This window comes from Solea solea, chromosome 6, assembly GCF_958295425.1.
Source record: "Solea solea chromosome 6, fSolSol10.1, whole genome shotgun sequence".
NCBI classification, from domain to species: domain Eukaryota; kingdom Metazoa; phylum Chordata; class Actinopteri; order Pleuronectiformes; family Soleidae; genus Solea; species Solea solea.
This window is the reverse complement of record NC_081139.1, coordinates 20803349-20822001: the sequence shown is the minus strand read 5'-3', so window position 1 is coordinate 20822001 and position 18653 is coordinate 20803349. Positions and strand designations below refer to the sequence as shown.

Sequence of the window (18653 nt, the reverse complement as noted above, 5' to 3'; positions counted from 1 at the left end):
CATTAAATAAAAATTAATGAATCTGCTTGTTCATGTAAGAAGTGATCCACCTAAATTACCCTGACAACTGCACTGTGTAACATTTAGGAAGTTTTATTGGCATTAATTGAATACCATAAGTATGTTTATGATTGAGTGTACAATTGCTTTAAAATAAAAATCACTTTAATTTGTTTTGTTAAAGGCCTTGCTTACAGAGGCTGCCATCTTGTACCACCATGTTTCTACAGTAGCCGATTGGACAAAGCAATCGGAATGTTTCATGTTTCGAAACTAGTTTACTACGTAAAGAAAAAAATAAAGGATTGCTCTCCTACATGACAATGACCTCAAACCTTACAAACTGAATACATAACACTTTAAGCCACCAGTTAACAGACTGGTGCGGTTACTCGAAGCCAGTATTTACTTTACTTTGTTATTTATATTTCTACAAACTTTTACCTATACTCCAATATATTCCCCCTAACTATTGTACTATCAAACAAGTATAAGTGTTTGTTTTAATTTACAGTTCACAACAAAAAACATTTATGATGCAAAATGAATCTGTAAATAACAAAAACAGACAGAAATAAAATAGAATCAAAACATTAACTCAAAATAATATGTTGACCATCGTAATTAAAACACTAGACAAGCTTATATGATTACATGTTTCATTTAATAGATAAACAGTAAATGTCATATGCTTTAAGATTAATATTGTAAAAGGTGACTTCAACTTCTACCAAAGCCATTTTCTGATAACATACCTGTACTCAAGTATCCCTTTTAGGTATTCTGCTTGAAGCTAATCGAGTAAAGTTTGACGTAATATGCAGTTTCACCATTAGGTGTCACCATTTCTTTCAGCGGCACCTTTAACCACCGCAACTAAATTCGCGACTAACAACATTCAATAGACTGTTTTACATAATATCCCTGCGGACTTTGAGTATATTTATTGTGTTGTCATTCAGATTTATATGTCCTGTTTGCTGCTGCTTGCTCTCGGGAGACACCGGAAATGGCTTAGGGCAGAAGGTAACTGCTGCCGGGAGAAGCGGCCATAAACAGGCAGATGAAAATACAGAAAACGCTCACTGACACGGCCCTGCCAGAGAGGGACAGGTAATGCAACAGTTCCTAGGAAACATTTTAACCACTTGTGTATTCGCCTGCCTCTTCTGTGTTGAGTTTTTGATGTCAGCCTCGGGGTTCAGAGAGAACAGGCCAGCTAGCGTGCTAACCACTAGCTACGTTAGCCATAGCACGACGAGCGGCGGTGGGTGCCATAGCAACGGTGTAGGAAACATTGGCTGTGATGCTAGCTAGCGTACAGTAGCTCGGGTTAAGGGTGGTTTGTTACGCTACTGTTAAAAAGGCACCGATATTTCAGTTGCCTGAAAAGTGATGAGTTGCAGTTAGTCAGCACCATCCACTATGCGTCACTGCACCACTTTATTCACTGTCACTTAACTTTGTGCGTTTTTCATGAGCTGTCAGGCACGAGAGGCTGTTACGTTACAGTGTTATGTCGAGCTGAAGTGGCTAACGGTCCATCACATGCCGTAAGCTAACGTTAGCCACCTAGGCCGATGTGTGAACATTGCCTCGACGAAACGGTTCTGCGAACTGGATCTATGACTAATCGTTCTCAAATGAGGTTAATGTAATAACTTCTCATCACGAAATCATTTTCTCGGTGTTGTCATTAGTCAACACAATTTGTACCGAGTCGAACAGCTGATCTGCAGCTCCACAGGCTAAATTTAACGCTAACTTAGCCGCTGGTACAATTAGTGCAAATACTGTACCAGCATATGTTAATCTTAATAACATTTACCGTCAGCTAATGTCACTGTGAAATGAATGGTGCAGTTTAAAATCCATGTCTTTGTGTGATGTCAAATTTGACCTCCGCCCAATCTACTGCATGAATATTTCCTGTCATTTTAAAGAACGTTGCACTGTGTTAATGTTTAAGTGAAGTAGTGAATGAGTTTGATCTTAACTAGGGCTGCAACTAATGATTATTAACATAATTGGTTGATCTGTCAAATATTTTTCTCAGTAAGTTGTTTGGTCCCTGAAAGTCAGAAAATGTTAAATTGTACATTGGTGTTTCCCAGACTTAAAATTATCTTCTGTAATGTCTTGCTTTGTCCACCAATTGAAATGTATTCACTTTTAATTATTATTTTTTTATCCGGAGCAAAGAAACTGGAAAATACTCATTTGTAAGATGCTGATTATGAAAGACACTTGAACCTGGTTATTGTCAAACTACACTGCCTGTCAAAAAAACTTATTTGCAGCGTATAAAAGGGTCACACATTCTAATATTTTATTGGACTGCCTTTAGCTTTGATTACGTCACTCATTCGATAAGCTTCTGCAATGTCTCAATATTTATTTCCATCCAGTGTTGCATTAATTTTTCACCAAGATCTTGCATTGATGATGGGAGAGTCGACCACTGCGCAAAGCCTTCCCCAGCACACCCCAAAGATTCTAAATGGGGTTAAGGTCTGGACTCTGTGGTGGCCAATTCATGTGTGAAAATGATGTCTCATGCTGCCTGAACCACTCTCTCACAATTTGAGCCCGATGAATCCTGGCATTGTCATCTTGGAATATGCCCGTGCCATCGGGGAAGAAAAAAATCCATTGATGGAATAATCTGGTCATTCATTATATTCAGGTAGTCAGCTGACCTCATTCTTTGGGCACATATTGTTGCTGAACCTAGACCTGACCAACTGCAGCAACCCCAGATCATAGCACTGTCCCCACAGGCTTGTACAGGAGGCACTAGGCCTGATGGGTGCAGGTGGTGAGGTTTTTTTTGGCCAGGCAGTGTGGTAAGAGATTAATGTAGTCTATTAATTGTTGCAGCCCTAATTTTAATCGCTGACAAAACTGTCATTTCAGTATTCTGCTTGAACTAGTATGGATGTTGATGACTGTAATGGCCGATCTTACATATCAGGTAGTACTCCGCTATTTTGAAGCACAAATTGACTTATCTTCTCTAAGTGTTGACATGTTCAAGTGACAGATCGTGCTTGTTTTTTTCTATGTTTGTTGCAGCTAGTGGAGACTCTTCCATGGAAAGAGAGTTTTCTGGGGCCCTTGGAGGTCCTACAGTGAGCACCCCAAACAGCAAGGAGACCTCTCCTAGCCGCTCCCTCAGTGGTCAGTGAGAAAATCTCATTTATTTTGCATCTGTTTTGTGATTAGTTCCCAATCTATCTAAACTGTAACAACTGCCGTGTCAAATTTGAGATTATTTTTAGGGTGTTCATACAGTGTACCGTATATGTATATATATTTTTTTTACCATTTAGATTACACATAATATCAATTTGAGATCACGATACTGAGAAAGCCCCACCCCAATCACATAAATCTCTATCTTTTTTCAGTCTGATATCTTGTGAGGTACCAAACTCATCTAAGACATTCTTTATTGTTGCTCTTGCACCTCTAGCAAACTCCATTAAAGTGGAGTTGTACAGTGATGAAGACCCAGGTCGCAGTACTGAAGATGAAAGGGGGGAGCGGGTAGAAGGAGGGGGGTCAGAGCCAGGATGTGAGGTTGTTGGCGGCTACAGGGAGCTCACCAATCCTGAACCCACGCCAACTGGAGCCACCAGGCTGCCAAATGGAAAGCTCAAGTGTGACGTGTGTGGAATGATCTGCATTGGGCCTAATGTGCTCATGGTGCACAAACGCAGCCATACAGGTGACTGTGAGAAAACATTTATTTTTTATTAAATGAAATAGGACAGATATAAAATATGTCTTTTGGCTTCTAATTGGATCATACATTTTTCATTAGGCCTCCCTAGACGTTTTCTTTTGGAATTATATGCACTATAGAGGGGGAAATACCATCTTGAAAAATGTTGATTATGTAGAGGTGAAACATTGTGCTTGTCCAAATGTATTTCTGCTCAATAATCAAGATGAATAATCTAACACCATGGTTCTCAAACTGTGGTATCTTCCTCTAGTGGTACAGAAATACTGTTCTACTGTATATAATAGGGTATGTGATCGGAGTGGAGCTGAGGAATTTTGGCCAGAGTGCATATAAAAAAAAAAAAAAGACACCTTATCTCTCGCTCCATCGTCATCTAATTTCACTATACCAGTGTGTGTGAAGTATATGTGAGGAAGAGGAGGAGGAGGAGGATGATGAGAGAGTAGATCTGCCTCCTGTAAAAAAACTCTGTTAATGTTGGCAATAATGTTACTTTGAGGGCTCAGGTGGTACTTCATATAAAAAAGTTTGAGAACCACTGATTTAACAGATGTATCCAAGTTTAAGACAATGTGCCAATCTGTCCCCAGGTGAGCGACCATTCCAGTGCAATCAGTGTGGTGCGTCCTTCACTCAAAAGGGTAATCTACTCCGACACATCAAGCTGCACTCAGGGGAGAAGCCCTTTAAATGTCCCTTCTGCAACTATGCCTGTCGGAGACGAGATGCACTTACTGGCCACCTTCGCACTCATGCAGGTAAAAAAAAAGTTCAAGCCTTTTTAAAATAAAACATTTGACTTGTATGAACAATAATAATGCCACATTCCAACATTGTCCCCAGTGTCTTCTCCAACTGTTGGGAAACCGTATAAGTGCAGTTATTGTGGTCGGAGTTACAAACAGCAGAGCACCTTGGAGGAGCACCGTGAGCGTTGCCACAGTTACGCACAGAGTCTGGAGTCGCAGCAGCCATCCAGTGCACAGAATCCAGGTATGTGTTTTCTTTTGCATATCAGAAATATAGAACAGTTTCCCACCCACATAAGACTCAGAATCAGATTATTGTGCTGCAAATATCCATATCCAAATGGACTACTGTTGTTGTATCCATTGAACAAACCTCCAGTTGTCTCCCAGTTTTTATTATATTCCCAAAATTTGGATTAGATTAAATACATCTTAAACCTTCGGAATGCTGTCTCGGTAATAAGAAAACCCCAAATATAATAACATTACAATTTGTTTGTACTTTGTGCAGGAGAGGAGATGAAAGAGCTAGAGTTTATAACAGACTCTGTACTGCAACCCTCTGCAGACAAGATGACATTTATTGATCGGCTGGCAAACAGCATCACCAAACGCAAGAGATCCACACCACAAAAATTTGTAGGTGAGCATTTGGTCTCAGTGTGGATGGGTTCCGGAAGCGTAGAGGGTCGCATTAATTGCTTGAATTGAATAGCGCACGCTTTAGGGCTTATTTTTTTGAGATGTGATCACCAGCTTTTTTAGGATTTTATTTTCATTTGTTTTTTCCAAGTTGCATGATTTACACAACTTGCCACCCATTATTAAGGCCTGATTTCACCTATAGCTGCGGGACTAGACTGGGAACAGTGTTAAATTTGACTGTTTTTGTGTATTCAACAACAGCAGAACTACCACTGTCCGGTGGTCAGGTAGTTTACTTACCTGGGCAAGCTTTCCAAAGGATGAATCTCTTATTTTAAATGCAGCCGTTGACATCTTCCACAGAGGTTTTCCATTTTACAATATTATGAGATTGTTTCTCTCCATTGCAGGACAGAAGCACATACGACTCAATCTTGGAGATGCACCTTATGAGCTCAGTGCCGGTTTGGATAAAGATGGTGAGATGCACGTAGACCTCGAAGCTCAGCACTTTACTGGTCTGGGAGGAGAATACACAGGCATAGCAGGTAATGGAGGAGGGGTATCAGACACACTGAGGCCTCTTCACCTTCCCACCACTCACCCTTCATGTCTACCAGAACTCCGGCCGATCCACAGCTCCTCTCACACCCCCATTGCTTTAGGGCCGAGGCTGGATTGTTCAGGGACAGTGACTGGGCTGGGAACAGCAGGTTTAGGGGGAAGGGAGGCAGCAGAGGGTCATGAAGACCTGCCTGTTGGTCGAAGTCATGCACCTTCACCTAGCAATGGTTGCCAGGACTCTACAGACACAGAGAGCATGCCAGATGAGCCATGCAACAGTACTGCTGCGACCCCAGTGCTGCACAGTAACAATGGTCACCACCTCCTCTACTCTAACAACCATAACCCAGTGCCTCCTCCCGTTGCACACCACAGGTGTCGGGACAGACATAGTCCCAGCCACGCCAAAGAAAGAGAGGTGGAAAGAGAGGATGGAGGCCACACAGTCCCACCACCTCCTGCCCTCGCTCCCACTCCCAGCTCACCTGCAGCGCCCTCCTCCACTTCTAGGGAGGCTTTTCGGGTTGTAGATGGGGAAGGGCGGGCTGTGCGCTCTTTCCGTTGTGAACACTGCCGTGTTCTTTTTCTGGATCATGTTATGTTTACCATCCACATGGGCTGTCACGGTTTCCGCCAGCCTTTTGAGTGCAACATCTGTGGCCACCGCAGCCAGGATCGCTATGAATTTTCTTCTCACATCGTCCGTGGAGAGCACATCCTTGACTGAGGATAAAGGGTGAACAATCTAAACCTATTTTTAACAGGCGAGGACCTGGCATAGTTTGGTCTGCACACACATTAAAGGGGAACTGTTTCAATAAGCATGTACCAGCAGCAGTAATATAAATTTTGCATGTGTGTTTCTAAAATTACGATCGTGATCCTTTCTTAAATGCACCTCGAAAAAAATACATTTAAAATACACTTTTAATTGAAGGTATTCTAAAGTAGATGAAAAGCTTATTCACTTTTTCATCCAGACGTGCCTTGCTCCAAACTTCACACCTGCTGCACAAATCACAGTAGACAAATCTGATTTTCCATAACATGAAAATGTCTCCTCCTTGTGCACTTTACAATAATAACATTTAAAATGGAATCTATTAAGTTTTTAACACCTCTTCAGATTAACGATTTCCTAACAATGACTACTTTTTCTTTTTTTTTTGATTGTGAAGTGCAGACCAAACTCAAACACCAAGTCCAAGCTGAATGGATATGTTAAAGGAGTACAAGACCTAGAAATGCACTTTTGGTTCTAATGGAGGTTTGGCTGACAGGTCTGAGTGTGTGTGTGTGTGTGTCTGTCTGTGATTGTGTGTAAGAGAATGTGAGGGACCCCGTGTGTTGTTTTGAAAGTCAGTTGAGTAAATAGGTGGAAAATGAAGGCCTTTACTTGTGTGAATGCCCAAAGAGGCTTTGTGTGAAATGTTCTTTTTGTTTTTCTATGACTGCTTTTGTTGCACTGATATTTGCCAGAATACTATGAATATATTAAACTATTTTATAGAATACATTAATGACTGCACATTTCTCTGAAATTTGAGGAAAACTGATTAAATGTTCTTCTCACTTGGATAGGAGTATCACTGCCACAGCTTTAGAGATTACTCAAGAGGTTATTGGGTCTTTACCAGTCCCTGACATTTTCCCTTTCATCACTTGATATCAACTTTCATCTTTTAGTTCCATGTTTAAACATAATTTTAACTCATTGTATTGTGCCTTTCTTCACCCTGTTCACACCTTGTTGACTGGACTGAAGGACACGAAGTCTCATCTTGAAAGCACTAATTTCGGGTGATTTATAAAACAAATGAGGCACTCAAATTGTTTTTAGACAGTCAAGTCTCTGGCTTATGGCTTTGCAGTTTGCACATCTGTTTATCCTAGATGTTTGTATTGTATCGTGTTGGCAAAGAACCAGTTCTGCTAATTTATCAAAGACTTAATGTAACACTGCATTTGGCTCATGCTGCTATGACATGAATGAGTGATGTAGCAGTTTATAACCCTCCTCCCAAGAATGTCTGTGTATTTGCTCTGTTTTTGGACACATTTCAGACTAAAGAATCACCAGGCACAGTCTTGGTAAGATTGTACGGAGATAAAACATCAGAAGAAACAGTCATTGTCAGCGTTGAACTTCTGGCTGTTTACGTGGTAAAACAACATTGATGCGTTGTTTTATTTTAATTTTAATATTTCTAACTGAACACATCTTGAGCACAATAAGTTGTTCTGTCCAAAATGTCATTTGCAAAGTTTACACCACAGAATTGAGTGCAAAAAACTGATACGTGTGAATACGCGTTGCATTTGTAGATGAGATCGATCTCCCGTCATAAATTACCTCAAAAGAAAGTTTTGGATATTTATGGAGCGCTGATATTCAAAAGGTTTATAAATAAAATATATGTGACAATCAACAAAATCATCAACCAACTTAATCCCATTAATGTTTTTTTGAACAAAATGTCCCCTTTATATTTGTCTAAACTGATATTTTGTCATTTCATCGTAGTGTAGATGTATCCCACTTTGATAAACATTGCTTTTTAATTGCAGGCTTAACAGAAACCACTGATTTTTCCAAGGTTCATTATGTCACGTGTTGAATTGTCATATTTTTTAGTAGTGGTCTAAATGTGTGAAAACTCACCAAATGATGTTTTTGTCCTGTGTGGCTAAAGCGAAGAATCACAGTTCGTCCTCTGTTAAGCACTTTATAAGAACAGAATCATGAAAACTTTTAATGATCATACTATGTACGAAGTATGAACTATGATATTAAAATTATCTTGGTTTAGCAGAAGACATTTACAGAAAAGTCTTCCAAATTATAATTTGGAATTTCCATGTGAAAATGTTAACCTGAGTTCAGTTTTGTTTCGTTTGACATTTGGTGAGAAAAGTTGCTCTGTTATTTATCTCTGTACAAGTTTTTGTAAAAGAGGAAAAGTCACTTGTTGGCACAATGAGATTCTTTGTCTGTAGTAATCAGAACCCTTAAAAAGTGATTAAAATGTCTGTTTGATATACAAAATCAGATGATCACGCCTTAATGTATGAACAGACTGTTAGGTCGTGGTAGCTGTCGGTTTGTAAACTGTACAACACGGAAGCCTGAGATGTGATTTTTCTGCAACCTGAACTAGAAATCATGATGTGACTTAAGTGTAAATGATTTGACAACATTGTTTTAATTGCAAATGAAACTGAAATTATTGAGTTTACATGGACAAAAATGCTTTGATGCATCATGAACACCATACACCTATCTATTGTGTCACAACAGTAAAATTCATTTTGTTTTTGTCGCTTGCAGAAGACATTTGAGTTAAGATTTAAAAATGTTCAGGTTTACATTTCCTGTGAGATGTTTGAAGACCTACATAACATTTTATTCCGTCTTCATATTGGTTCACTTTCATCAACAGGGTTCGCAGATGAATCCTAGATCCCAGTTGTATAATGCTAAACAGTGAATCTAAGAGGCTGTCAAAGAGTCATCCATGTGATAACATTTTGGCTTTAAACACTAGGCACCAAACTAATTCAGATTTCAAAATTCTAATAAAATCTGAATTTGTTAAAGCTTGTCCTATTATCACCTTTTGATCTTAAACCCACATGTCTTCAGCAGTCAGAAAAATAAGGCATTGGCTTTTTCATTCTTTCCCTTTACATGGACTGTATATTCTGATTTACAAAACTAATTCAAGCTTCAGGTGTGATTATCTGGTGCAAGTATTTGGCTGTTGTGCCTTTGGCCTGAGGTCCTGTCTCCATTTCATTTCTAGTGGTTTGAATTCCCATTTTCTGGCTGCAGCCTTTTTTGGCCATCTTGGAATTTTTATTCTTAAACACTTGTAGAAAACATTTAATTCACCAGTAATCAGTGACCTTGGCCACAACCAGATGACCATTGATGCATCATTACTTAAGTAATGTGGGAAGCTAGTATCCAAAGATGAGGAGCCAACTTAAAAAAAAAAAAGTTTCTGTGCACCTGAGCCCAAGGCTATTATGTTGAATTGTAGAGCGGTTTATGATGTAGAATATTTTTGAGTCCCAGTCCTGAATTCAACTAACCCCGTTGAAATGTGTTTAAGTCACAGGTTTTGTGCAAAGCAGGTTGATTTTTCTCCCCTTCAAAAATTGTGAGTTTGGATGTAGTGCTATATTTCTCTGTGCTACACTGGGCAGTAATGTGCTTGTCAATCCAATGCATGTGGTACCAATGCTCTTTGCGCCTCACCGTGCACCCTGGCTTTCTGAAGGACAACCAAATAAACTGCTCCAATTCAAGACTAAAGCAAAAGAAACCAAGCCTAGTTTTGTGGTATTTTGTGTTTAAATGTTTTCCTTGTTGCTCTATTTGCTCTCTTTGGTTTTACTGTTCAACATTCCCCTCCTGTAAATGGGCTGATATTGCTTTAAGTAACTGCAGAGCCTTTTCAAATGTATCATATGTAATTATGCATTTGCATAATCTGATCTTAAACTACTGTAAATTTTGTACTGTAAGAGTCTATTCCAAATAAAAAATACTTGACAGGCCTCTTTCCTGTGACAATACAACATGCTCAGATGGAAATAATGTGCTTCACACTTAAGTTCTTGTAAAGATTTTTCACTTTATTCAGGTGAAGCACATCTTCAATTCTTTTACATGGGCTTCTGAGGAGGTCTTGGTGCACCAGCCTGTCAAACAGAAAAAGACAGATTTAGATTCATACAACTTCATTGTTGCCTTATAATTACATTAAGTAAAGTTTGTGTGTTCAAATAGGTATATCAGTCCTGGTGCTTTAGTACAATGTATGCAAGTCTTCACAGTAAACCAAAACCCCGCTACAATTAGTCCCATTAATCCCAAAGCAACAATACTTAATAATATAGCTTTAATGAACATAGTGAACAGAGTGCAGTGTTATAAATGGTACTCACAGCGGGCCTGAATCTGGGTGGTGGGGTACGGTCTTTCCTGGCCTCACAGGAGCGGTTCCTCACCACTTTACTGTGGATGGCACAGCTGACACAGTAGTGCAGCTTCACATAGAGCTTGGGCAGAACATAAGCTGCAGACAAGACACACACACAAGAGAGATGAAGTTATGTTGACAGGACTCACAAAAGTGTGTCCATATGTGAAATGAAAAAATAAAATGAATATACTCACAGTCAAAGACACTGGCTTCTGTGATGTCTCTCACGGCTGCAGCCTCCACGATGTTCCTGATGACAAACTTCTTGATAGCTTTGTCCTTGGGGACACAGCGGGCACAGTTGGTGCAGCGGATGGGCTGCACATGCCCACGGCCCTTCTTGGCACGACCGTTATTCCTCCTTTTCTTAGTCTGTCAAAAATACAGGACACATTATCAAACGCAGGGTTAAACGTGCCCTTCTAGATTTACATTTGAAAAAGCATTTCCATATAAAATCTGATCTGCTTCCTGGTGAGCATTAAAGCTCTGTATCAGAGGTAATTTATATCGATAAACACACATTACATGTTTCACATGACAATTTGTGCACACTGGGCAAATGCATAACAGTGTCAACAGGAAGCAGACTCTCATACTCAGTACTTTGCCAAGACAAATTAATTAAATGTCTTGAAATTGAAATATGAAAAATGATGGGCCATTTTGTTCACAACTTATAAACAAATCATGGCCAATGTATTTGGAAGTGAATCTGGGCAACTGCATCATTGTTTTAAAGTCACAATCTGAAATGCAGGGGTAATGAAAAGGCAAATCTGAACTAAGAATTTATGCATTTCTTAAGAAACATAAATGTGGAACGAAAAATTCAAAATGTTACTAACTAGTCACATATTCATGACAATTAAGATCTTAAGCTTGTTACAATAAATTAGAGGTCAAGGTAAAAAAAATGTAAATTAAGCTAGAAGACTTAAATATATTTATGTATTAAATGTAATACATGCAATGGTATGGCAGGATCTTTTACTACGATGAAAAAAATAGTAACGTAAAGCATACATTACTATTATTTTTTTCATCGTAGTAAAAGATCCTGCCATACCTCACGTTATTGACCAGTGTAGCTGTAGTAATGTATGTACTACGCAGCACAACCCAGGATTAACTGTCAATGAACAAATCACTTCCGTGATTCAAATTAATTTAGTCACCCGAAATTAGCCTGTTAAATCTATGGGAAATATATATGTTTTAGTTATTTTAAAAAAGCACTTCAATAACCCTTAGATAAACCGGATAAATTCACAATGTCGATCACACATATATTCTACCCACACATCAAACGAGCGTTTGGCATAGTGTCACGAAAGCGAGTTAACTGCACAATTAAACGTATACTATTACGGGCCATTTTAACTTAAATATATAACGTTACGGAGACGTTTAATTCGCCCATGTTCCGTCACACGGCCTGACCACACTTTATCACCGGCGCTCACACGAACACATGCACCAAAAAGGCTAGCCTGCAAACGGCTAGCATTGGGCCCGGACTCTTTTTCTGTCCACTTAAACCAGAATCTCACAATAGTTCTCCACACCGTATGTTCTATATGTGTTTATAACACCCCACAATAAACAATTGTGTGTGAATGTTCGAGTTAAATATCATTTTGTTCCGTTTTTGCGACACGGCCGCACCGAAACACACTTACCATGTTGCACGGGAAGTTGAAAAGAGGACCGGAAGAGGAGTGTACCGCGAGAAGTAGAACGAAGCGCTCCGCCCTCTGAATTCCTTTATGTACAAACACCAATTTTATCAGCGTTATTTTTTATTGTTTTCTATCCACTAAAACACCTGCTTAGCTTAAAACAAAAATAATAATTATTAATAACAACAAGAAACACATTAACACAGTTTTATTCGCGGAGTGATGTCAGTAAATGGATGTTTGAAACCAAGCGTCCCGGAGCGAACGGAGCTTACTCTGTGTGAAATGCACCAATTTAAAGGAGGCACCGCCGAGAAACGCCTTGAACTAAAACAAGCACACCCGTGCTTTTTAGTTCAAGTGATATGGACAGTGTGTTAAAATATGTGATTATTGAAACCGTCTTAAAATAGATGCGTAGACACTGTCGATAAAATAATAGTTAAGAAAACTAGATAAGTCATAGTCCTTGTTTTCACTTATGTGCTATTCACTGTGAAATTCCACAGAAATGACCTATTGACAAACAATCCCAGCTAATCTCCTTCTCCTCTTTGTCCTGACCAAAAAAGAAACACACTGTGACGTATATATGGAAAAAGAAAAGCAGCTGCATATGCAGTTTTGTTTTAATTAAAAAACACATACAAATAACCTTTTTTAAGATATATATGAACGAGGGGATAGTTGTTTATCCGTTTTGCACATGTAATATGTAACTTATACTGTGTTAATTATATAGACAGTATATTTTGTTTTGTTTCATTTTTTTGTCCTTTATCTGTATACATAGTTTTATTTATTTTACATATTTGTTCATTTAAATCCCTTTTCTAAAGAGTTGTCACCTTTTTATTTGTCATTGAGTGACACTACAGTATCTGAATTAACTGCCCGTTCCACTATGGATATAAACAAGCAGATTCTCAGCAGATTCTTTCACAAAACACCTAAGGTGATATGTTACACAATGTCAATAAAGCAAACTGCAGGCAGTTTATGAGTTTAGACATGAATGGAGCCACCACCATCTAATGGAGCAGAGACATTTAAAAGTCTGTCGTCCTGTGCTTGTGAATACTTCAATCATGTTTATTGCCTTAATAAATATTTTGTGTTTGTTTGTTATTGTGAGAGCTTTAACTCAAAAAGTAAAGAACAGATTGGGATGTAGGTTTTGGTACAAGGAAAGAATGATTGAGGAATGGCACACACTGATCTTAAACACACCATCATTCCACGGCAAGAATGTCATCAACGCTAAATGAGCACAAAGAAGAATAAATACAATTTTTAAAAATTTATTTAAATAGTTCTGTGCTTGTCCTCATTTCCTCTTCTTCTTATCCTTTGCCTTCTTCTTGCTTGGCTTCTCTACACTGGCCTTTTTGTAGAGGTAAAGTCCAACCATGCCGAGCAGAGTGGGCACCAGAGCCAAACACAGGAGGGGGAACACGTCATTGACCATTTTCTGCCACGGCGTCTGCTGCGTCAAAGACATCACCTCCACCTCGAACTGAAGAACAGCATCACCTTGGAAAGATCCAGGTTGAATCCATTGTTTAGTTATATAGTGTACATGTAGGCCATGAAATTAAGTACAGTGCAGTTCAGTACAGTACAGTACAGTAATCGGAGCAGACCTAGCTCTGTGCCCCCTATGTGATCTCTGGGAACCATGGCTGTACAGTACAGTACAGTACAGTACAGTAGAGTACAGTACAGTACAGTATAAAATGGTTTGCTATACAGTGCCATGCAATAGGGTACAGTGCAGAGCAGTACAGTACTATACAATACAGTACAATGCAGAACTATACAGTATAGTTCACTATAAGTGCAGTACAGAATGAGTCAATATTATACAGTTTAGTGCAATAAAGTACACGATGTACAGTACATTACTATACACTGCAGTAAAGTACACTGTTTATTGCCTTCAACACCAACTAGATTTCTCTGTGTAAGTCTGGACACGTGTGCCATGACACTACATAGATATACATGTATGTACATGTACGTATCACACAGACCTGTGCTTTAGTATACTGCACTTTCTGTCAATGTGCACTGATTTCTGTGTGTGTGTGTGTGTGTGTGTGTGTGTGTGTTCAGTACCTGGAATCGTGGGAGGGTAACCCTTTTTTCCATATGCAAGGTGAGAGGGAATAGTGGTTTTGATTTTTTGCCTGAAGAAAACAACAAGAAACATTAACTATTACCTTTGATCTTTTTTAAATCCATGTGACTGTAAGACCTTCTACTTTTCACTCACCCTTCACACACGCCAATCAAACTTTGTTCCAGGCCTGGTGAGACAATCACACAGAGAATGTCACATCATTCACAGTCTAAGAAACAAATCTGTGACCACATCAGTGAGTGCATTTATTCATTTACCAGCGATGACTGTCCTCTTCCCCAGCTCAACAACAAGAGGATCCCTGGACAGAGACGAATCAATCACCTTTCCATCCATCAGTTTGCCCTGGAGAGAGAAAACACGAAAAAAACAAAACATTGACATTGCATTGAGTTGACTGCTGTTGTCATGGGGACAGCCAGGTTTGAGGAGTAAATGTACAAAAACTACTTGAATATGTTCGGCACAAAGAAGAAGCTGTAATTCATAAAACTTAAATGATGCACAATAAATATTAACAGTACAGGTACGTATCTCACACACATTTGTCATCGTAACAAGCTGCTGATTAAAGACAACGTCCCCATTATTGTTAGCTTAATGCAGCAAACGTGGGGGTTTTGTTTCTGTCTGATGAATGTTTTGGCCCAAATATTCAATGGCTCACAAAAACTTTGGCCCTTGACCACATTTACTTGCTGATCCCTGGCATAAAGTCATAAAAAATATCTCTTCTGGCTTTGTCGTCCCACATGAAAATAAATGTGTTGCCAACCACCTGACCACATTTGAATGATTAAAAAAGTGTTGAAACATTTGGTTTGAAATCATGACATTTTTGGTGATAAAGTGTGCTGAGGGTTTATATATTGCTTCAATGTTTAATGTGCGAAGAGGACAATTTAGCTTTTAAGATACACATGTGTGCTGCTGACTGTAAACAGTCAAACTCAAGTGACCTGGGGGCCTATGAGCATCTTGTCTGGTCAACAGGGGGAGACAAAAAGTGGGGGGGGAAACAACTGTTCAGTAGCAAGTGAGCAATATGAGCTTTAAAATTATAACACAGTATTTGTTTAGTAGTTGTTCATTAAATCATGATATTAAGTGGTGTGCTGTAGGGCTTTAATTAATCACCTGGAAATGGTCTCAAATGTTATATCTTTCCATTGCTTTGCTGATGATGTACACATTTATCTGCCGCTTAAATGGGGAAACAAGGATTCTCTCCAGGCCTTACTTGACTGTGTTAATGAAATTAGAACATGGATGACTCTAAATTCTTAACTTAAACTAGAATAAAACAGAAGTCATGGTGTTTGGTCACCCTGATAATGGGTGCTTTGGGCCCTTGAGCCTTTAAAAGCCTTTTGACAGTGCTTTTAAATTTCATAAGCAAATCTTCAAATCTAAAAACTAAATTTTCATAACATCTCGGCTGGATTATTGTAATTCTCTGTATGTTGGCTTAGAGCTGTCATCTATCCAATGACTCCAGCTAGTCCACAACGCTGCCACTCTAGAAAAAAAGAAGAGAGACATCACACCTGTGTTGCGCTCCCTCCACTGACTTCCTATTCGTTTTAGGATTAATTTTAAAATGTTATTGTTGGTTTTTAAATCTCTTAATGGTTTAGCCCCATCTTACATCTCTGAATGTCTTCATCTTCACTCCCCATCACAAGCTCTGAGATCAAATAAAAGGTTGCTTTTAGAGCAACCTGAGGACACCGAGCCTTCATTGTAGCTGCCCCCAAACTATGGAACGATTAAAGGTCATGGTATACCTCGTGTGTCGCAAATCGTGGACCCTAGTATCAGCCAGTTTGAGGGTCGCCAGGTCGAGGCTCGGTTGACTATCCTTGGCGACTACTTCTTCTGTTGCCAAAATGTTTTTTCTGCTTGGTAAGCGGGGCTTAATCGATTATCAAAATAGTTGACGATTAATACAGTCATCGATTAATGATCATCGATTGCCTAGTGGGCAGCATGTGGCCTGCAGGCCGCCAGTTTGACACCTCTGGGTAAACCATGGATGAAGAGGTGCTGCTCATTCACTCACTCACACACTGACTGAGCAGTTAGTGCTGACGTGTTGCGTTGCCTCATCTCTCCAAAGGTGCAGAAGCGACCGACTCACATCACAATAAAACACACACACACACACACACTCACAGTCTGCATACCATAAATAAACACATCTGCGGTGTGTGGTTTTAGTGTGTGTGTGTGTGTGTGTGTGTGTGTGTGTGCGCATGTGTTTCCACACGCAGACGTTGCCACATCAGCTGGCTCCTTCTCCTCCACTCACAGACTCATGTACAGTTCCAGGTGTGACACATCTGTATATAACTGTAACAGTGACGCTGAGTTTCTCACCGTGTAGTGGATCTGCAGCGTGTCTCCCAGTGAAGAAAGTACAGAACAAGTTTCAGGTTTCACCTTAGACCAGAGAACAGAACCGTTAATCAGAGCAGTGGAGGCTGTTGTTGTTGTTAAGAGCTGCTGCTGGACTGTGTTACACTGTTTTAATATCGTACACCAGTGTCCCACTCACCAGGGTTTCCACCTGAAGCTCCTCGGCATCGTTGTCCTCTCCCTGAGCGAGTCCACGCGTGAAAACTGCTGCGAGCAGGAGCAGAAAAATACTGGTCTTCATTGTGAACTTGTACCACAGATGTTTCTCACCGACAACTCCCGCTACTGTGTGTGTGTGTGTGTGTGTGTGTGTAAAAGAGAGAAGAGGAGCTCGCGGACAGTCGACTCTTCTGTCCAAAATGGCTCAGCACAAGCTAACGCTGATGTGTTATAATACTGTTAGAGATAAGGACTCGCCGTGCGTGGACGTTGTCCCAGCACCTGGGTCTCCCCACAAAGCCCGCCTCACACATTCCGCCAGCAGCATCCCATTAGGCCAAGGGAAGCGGAAGCTGCGCTGTGTGTGCAGAGCCGCTGGGGGGCAGAGCTGAGCAAGTCAGTCAGGAGCAGACAGCACAGACGCCACGTCACAGACAGACTCCTCCTCCTCCACACTGATCCCAAAGCGTGGACCGCGGCTCCCTGCTGGGCCTTAACGGTACTGCAGATGGGTCCCTTTCAAGTACACGGCACACCCACAGACCATAATATAAATAGTGATCGTCCAGATTGCCAGTTGAAGTTCACCAGGAAGTAACAACACACTGAATAGCCACCAGTGGGCGTCGGGTTGCAAAAGGAATATAAGTCTATGGGAAAATGAACCTACCTCTTATTATCTCATTATTTTAATAATGGTCCCAATCTGTAGTTTCAGGTCTTCTTTGATAGGACATTTTTGTAAATTCTGCTCCCATTTGTAAGAAAATAGACGATAAAACACAGCACATATGAGTGGGACACCAGTGTGATTGACAGCTGGTTTCATCCAACAGGTTCCTGGTTGCAGGTGATGTCTGTTCATTTCCAGTTGCATAAACTCAACGCAGCACTGACCAAATTGCAAACCTTGAGGCTTCAAACCACTTTTTTGAAACAGAAATTAGCAGTCAAATTGTGTATGTTTTTAAGAAATGTTCTCAGCATCATCACTGGTGTCAAAGTCAAATGTCCTGGGGGCCAATGAGCATCTAGTCTGGTCAAGAGGGGGCCGGTCCAGAGAAAAAAGTAGGAAAAAAAACAACTGTTCATAACAAGTTTGAAGTTATAACACTATATTTCTTTGTGATATTTCACAGAATTACAAAGTAAAAGTTCTTGTTTTGATATGGAATGATGCAAACACATACAAGTAAATGTATTATTATCAGAAACAGAGAAATACATCTACAATGAATTAAATAATAATGTGGACAACTGTAGTTAAAACACTAAAGAAGCTTTTATATATTTAATTCAATGTTGAATGTAATACACTTACATAATCATGCGATAATTACAACTCAATGTTGTTATGTGTATAACATGTGCCACCTGTGGGGCAAAAAGATCTTAGAACTGGTAAATGAATCTCATAGTAAATATTTTAAGTATTTTAACAATTTACAGATACTACACTTTCACCTGGAAAACAAAAATGTGTATAAAACACTCTTATTTCCAAGTGTAATAAGTATTCTTCGCACCACAAAGTGACCTCTGAGCTTTTCA

General features: G+C 39.7%; 3 protein-coding genes across 6 annotated transcripts; 1 reads left to right on the top strand and 2 right to left on the bottom strand.

Annotated features, from left to right (window-relative positions):
- Positions 1–872: 872 nt before the first annotated feature.
- LOC131461271 (zinc finger protein Eos-like) lies at positions 873–7225 on the top strand. Of its 4 annotated transcripts, none has more exons than XM_058632395.1 (8): positions 873–1113; positions 2917–2974; positions 3076–3180; positions 3476–3736; positions 4342–4509; positions 4595–4744; positions 5012–5143; positions 5556–7225. In XM_058632395.1, the coding sequence occupies exons 2-8, from the start codon at positions 2935–2937 to the stop codon at positions 6434–6436; spliced, it is 1737 nt and encodes a 578-aa protein (XP_058488378.1). In that variant the 5' UTR covers positions 873–1113; positions 2917–2934; the 3' UTR covers positions 6437–7225. The 4 variants fall into 4 exon arrangements, with proteins under 4 accessions (XP_058488378.1, XP_058488380.1, XP_058488381.1 ...); XM_058632396.1 differs by having other exon boundaries at positions 875–1113; positions 3476–3730; XM_058632397.1 differs by lacking the exon at positions 2917–2974.
- Positions 7226–10329: 3104 nt separating this feature from the next.
- Positions 10330–12123, bottom strand: LOC131460592 (small ribosomal subunit protein eS26). The gene is made up of 4 exons (XM_058631200.1): positions 12103–12123; positions 10895–11072; positions 10663–10793; positions 10330–10416 (listed from the first exon to the last, which is right to left on the bottom strand). Exons 1-4 carry the CDS (start codon positions 12121–12123, stop codon positions 10381–10383), a joined length of 366 nt encoding a protein of 121 aa, XP_058487183.1. The 3' UTR covers positions 10330–10380.
- A 1544-nt stretch (positions 12124–13667) lies between these two features.
- On the bottom strand, positions 13668–17429 carry fkbp11 (FKBP prolyl isomerase 11). The gene is made up of 6 exons (XM_058632468.1): positions 17083–17429; positions 16905–16967; positions 14783–14870; positions 14658–14691; positions 14501–14571; positions 13668–13915 (listed from the first exon to the last, which is right to left on the bottom strand). Exons 1-6 carry the CDS (start codon positions 17182–17184, stop codon positions 13710–13712), a joined length of 564 nt encoding a protein of 187 aa, XP_058488451.1. The 5' UTR covers positions 17185–17429; the 3' UTR covers positions 13668–13709.
- Between the last annotated feature and the right edge of the window lie 1224 nt (positions 17430–18653).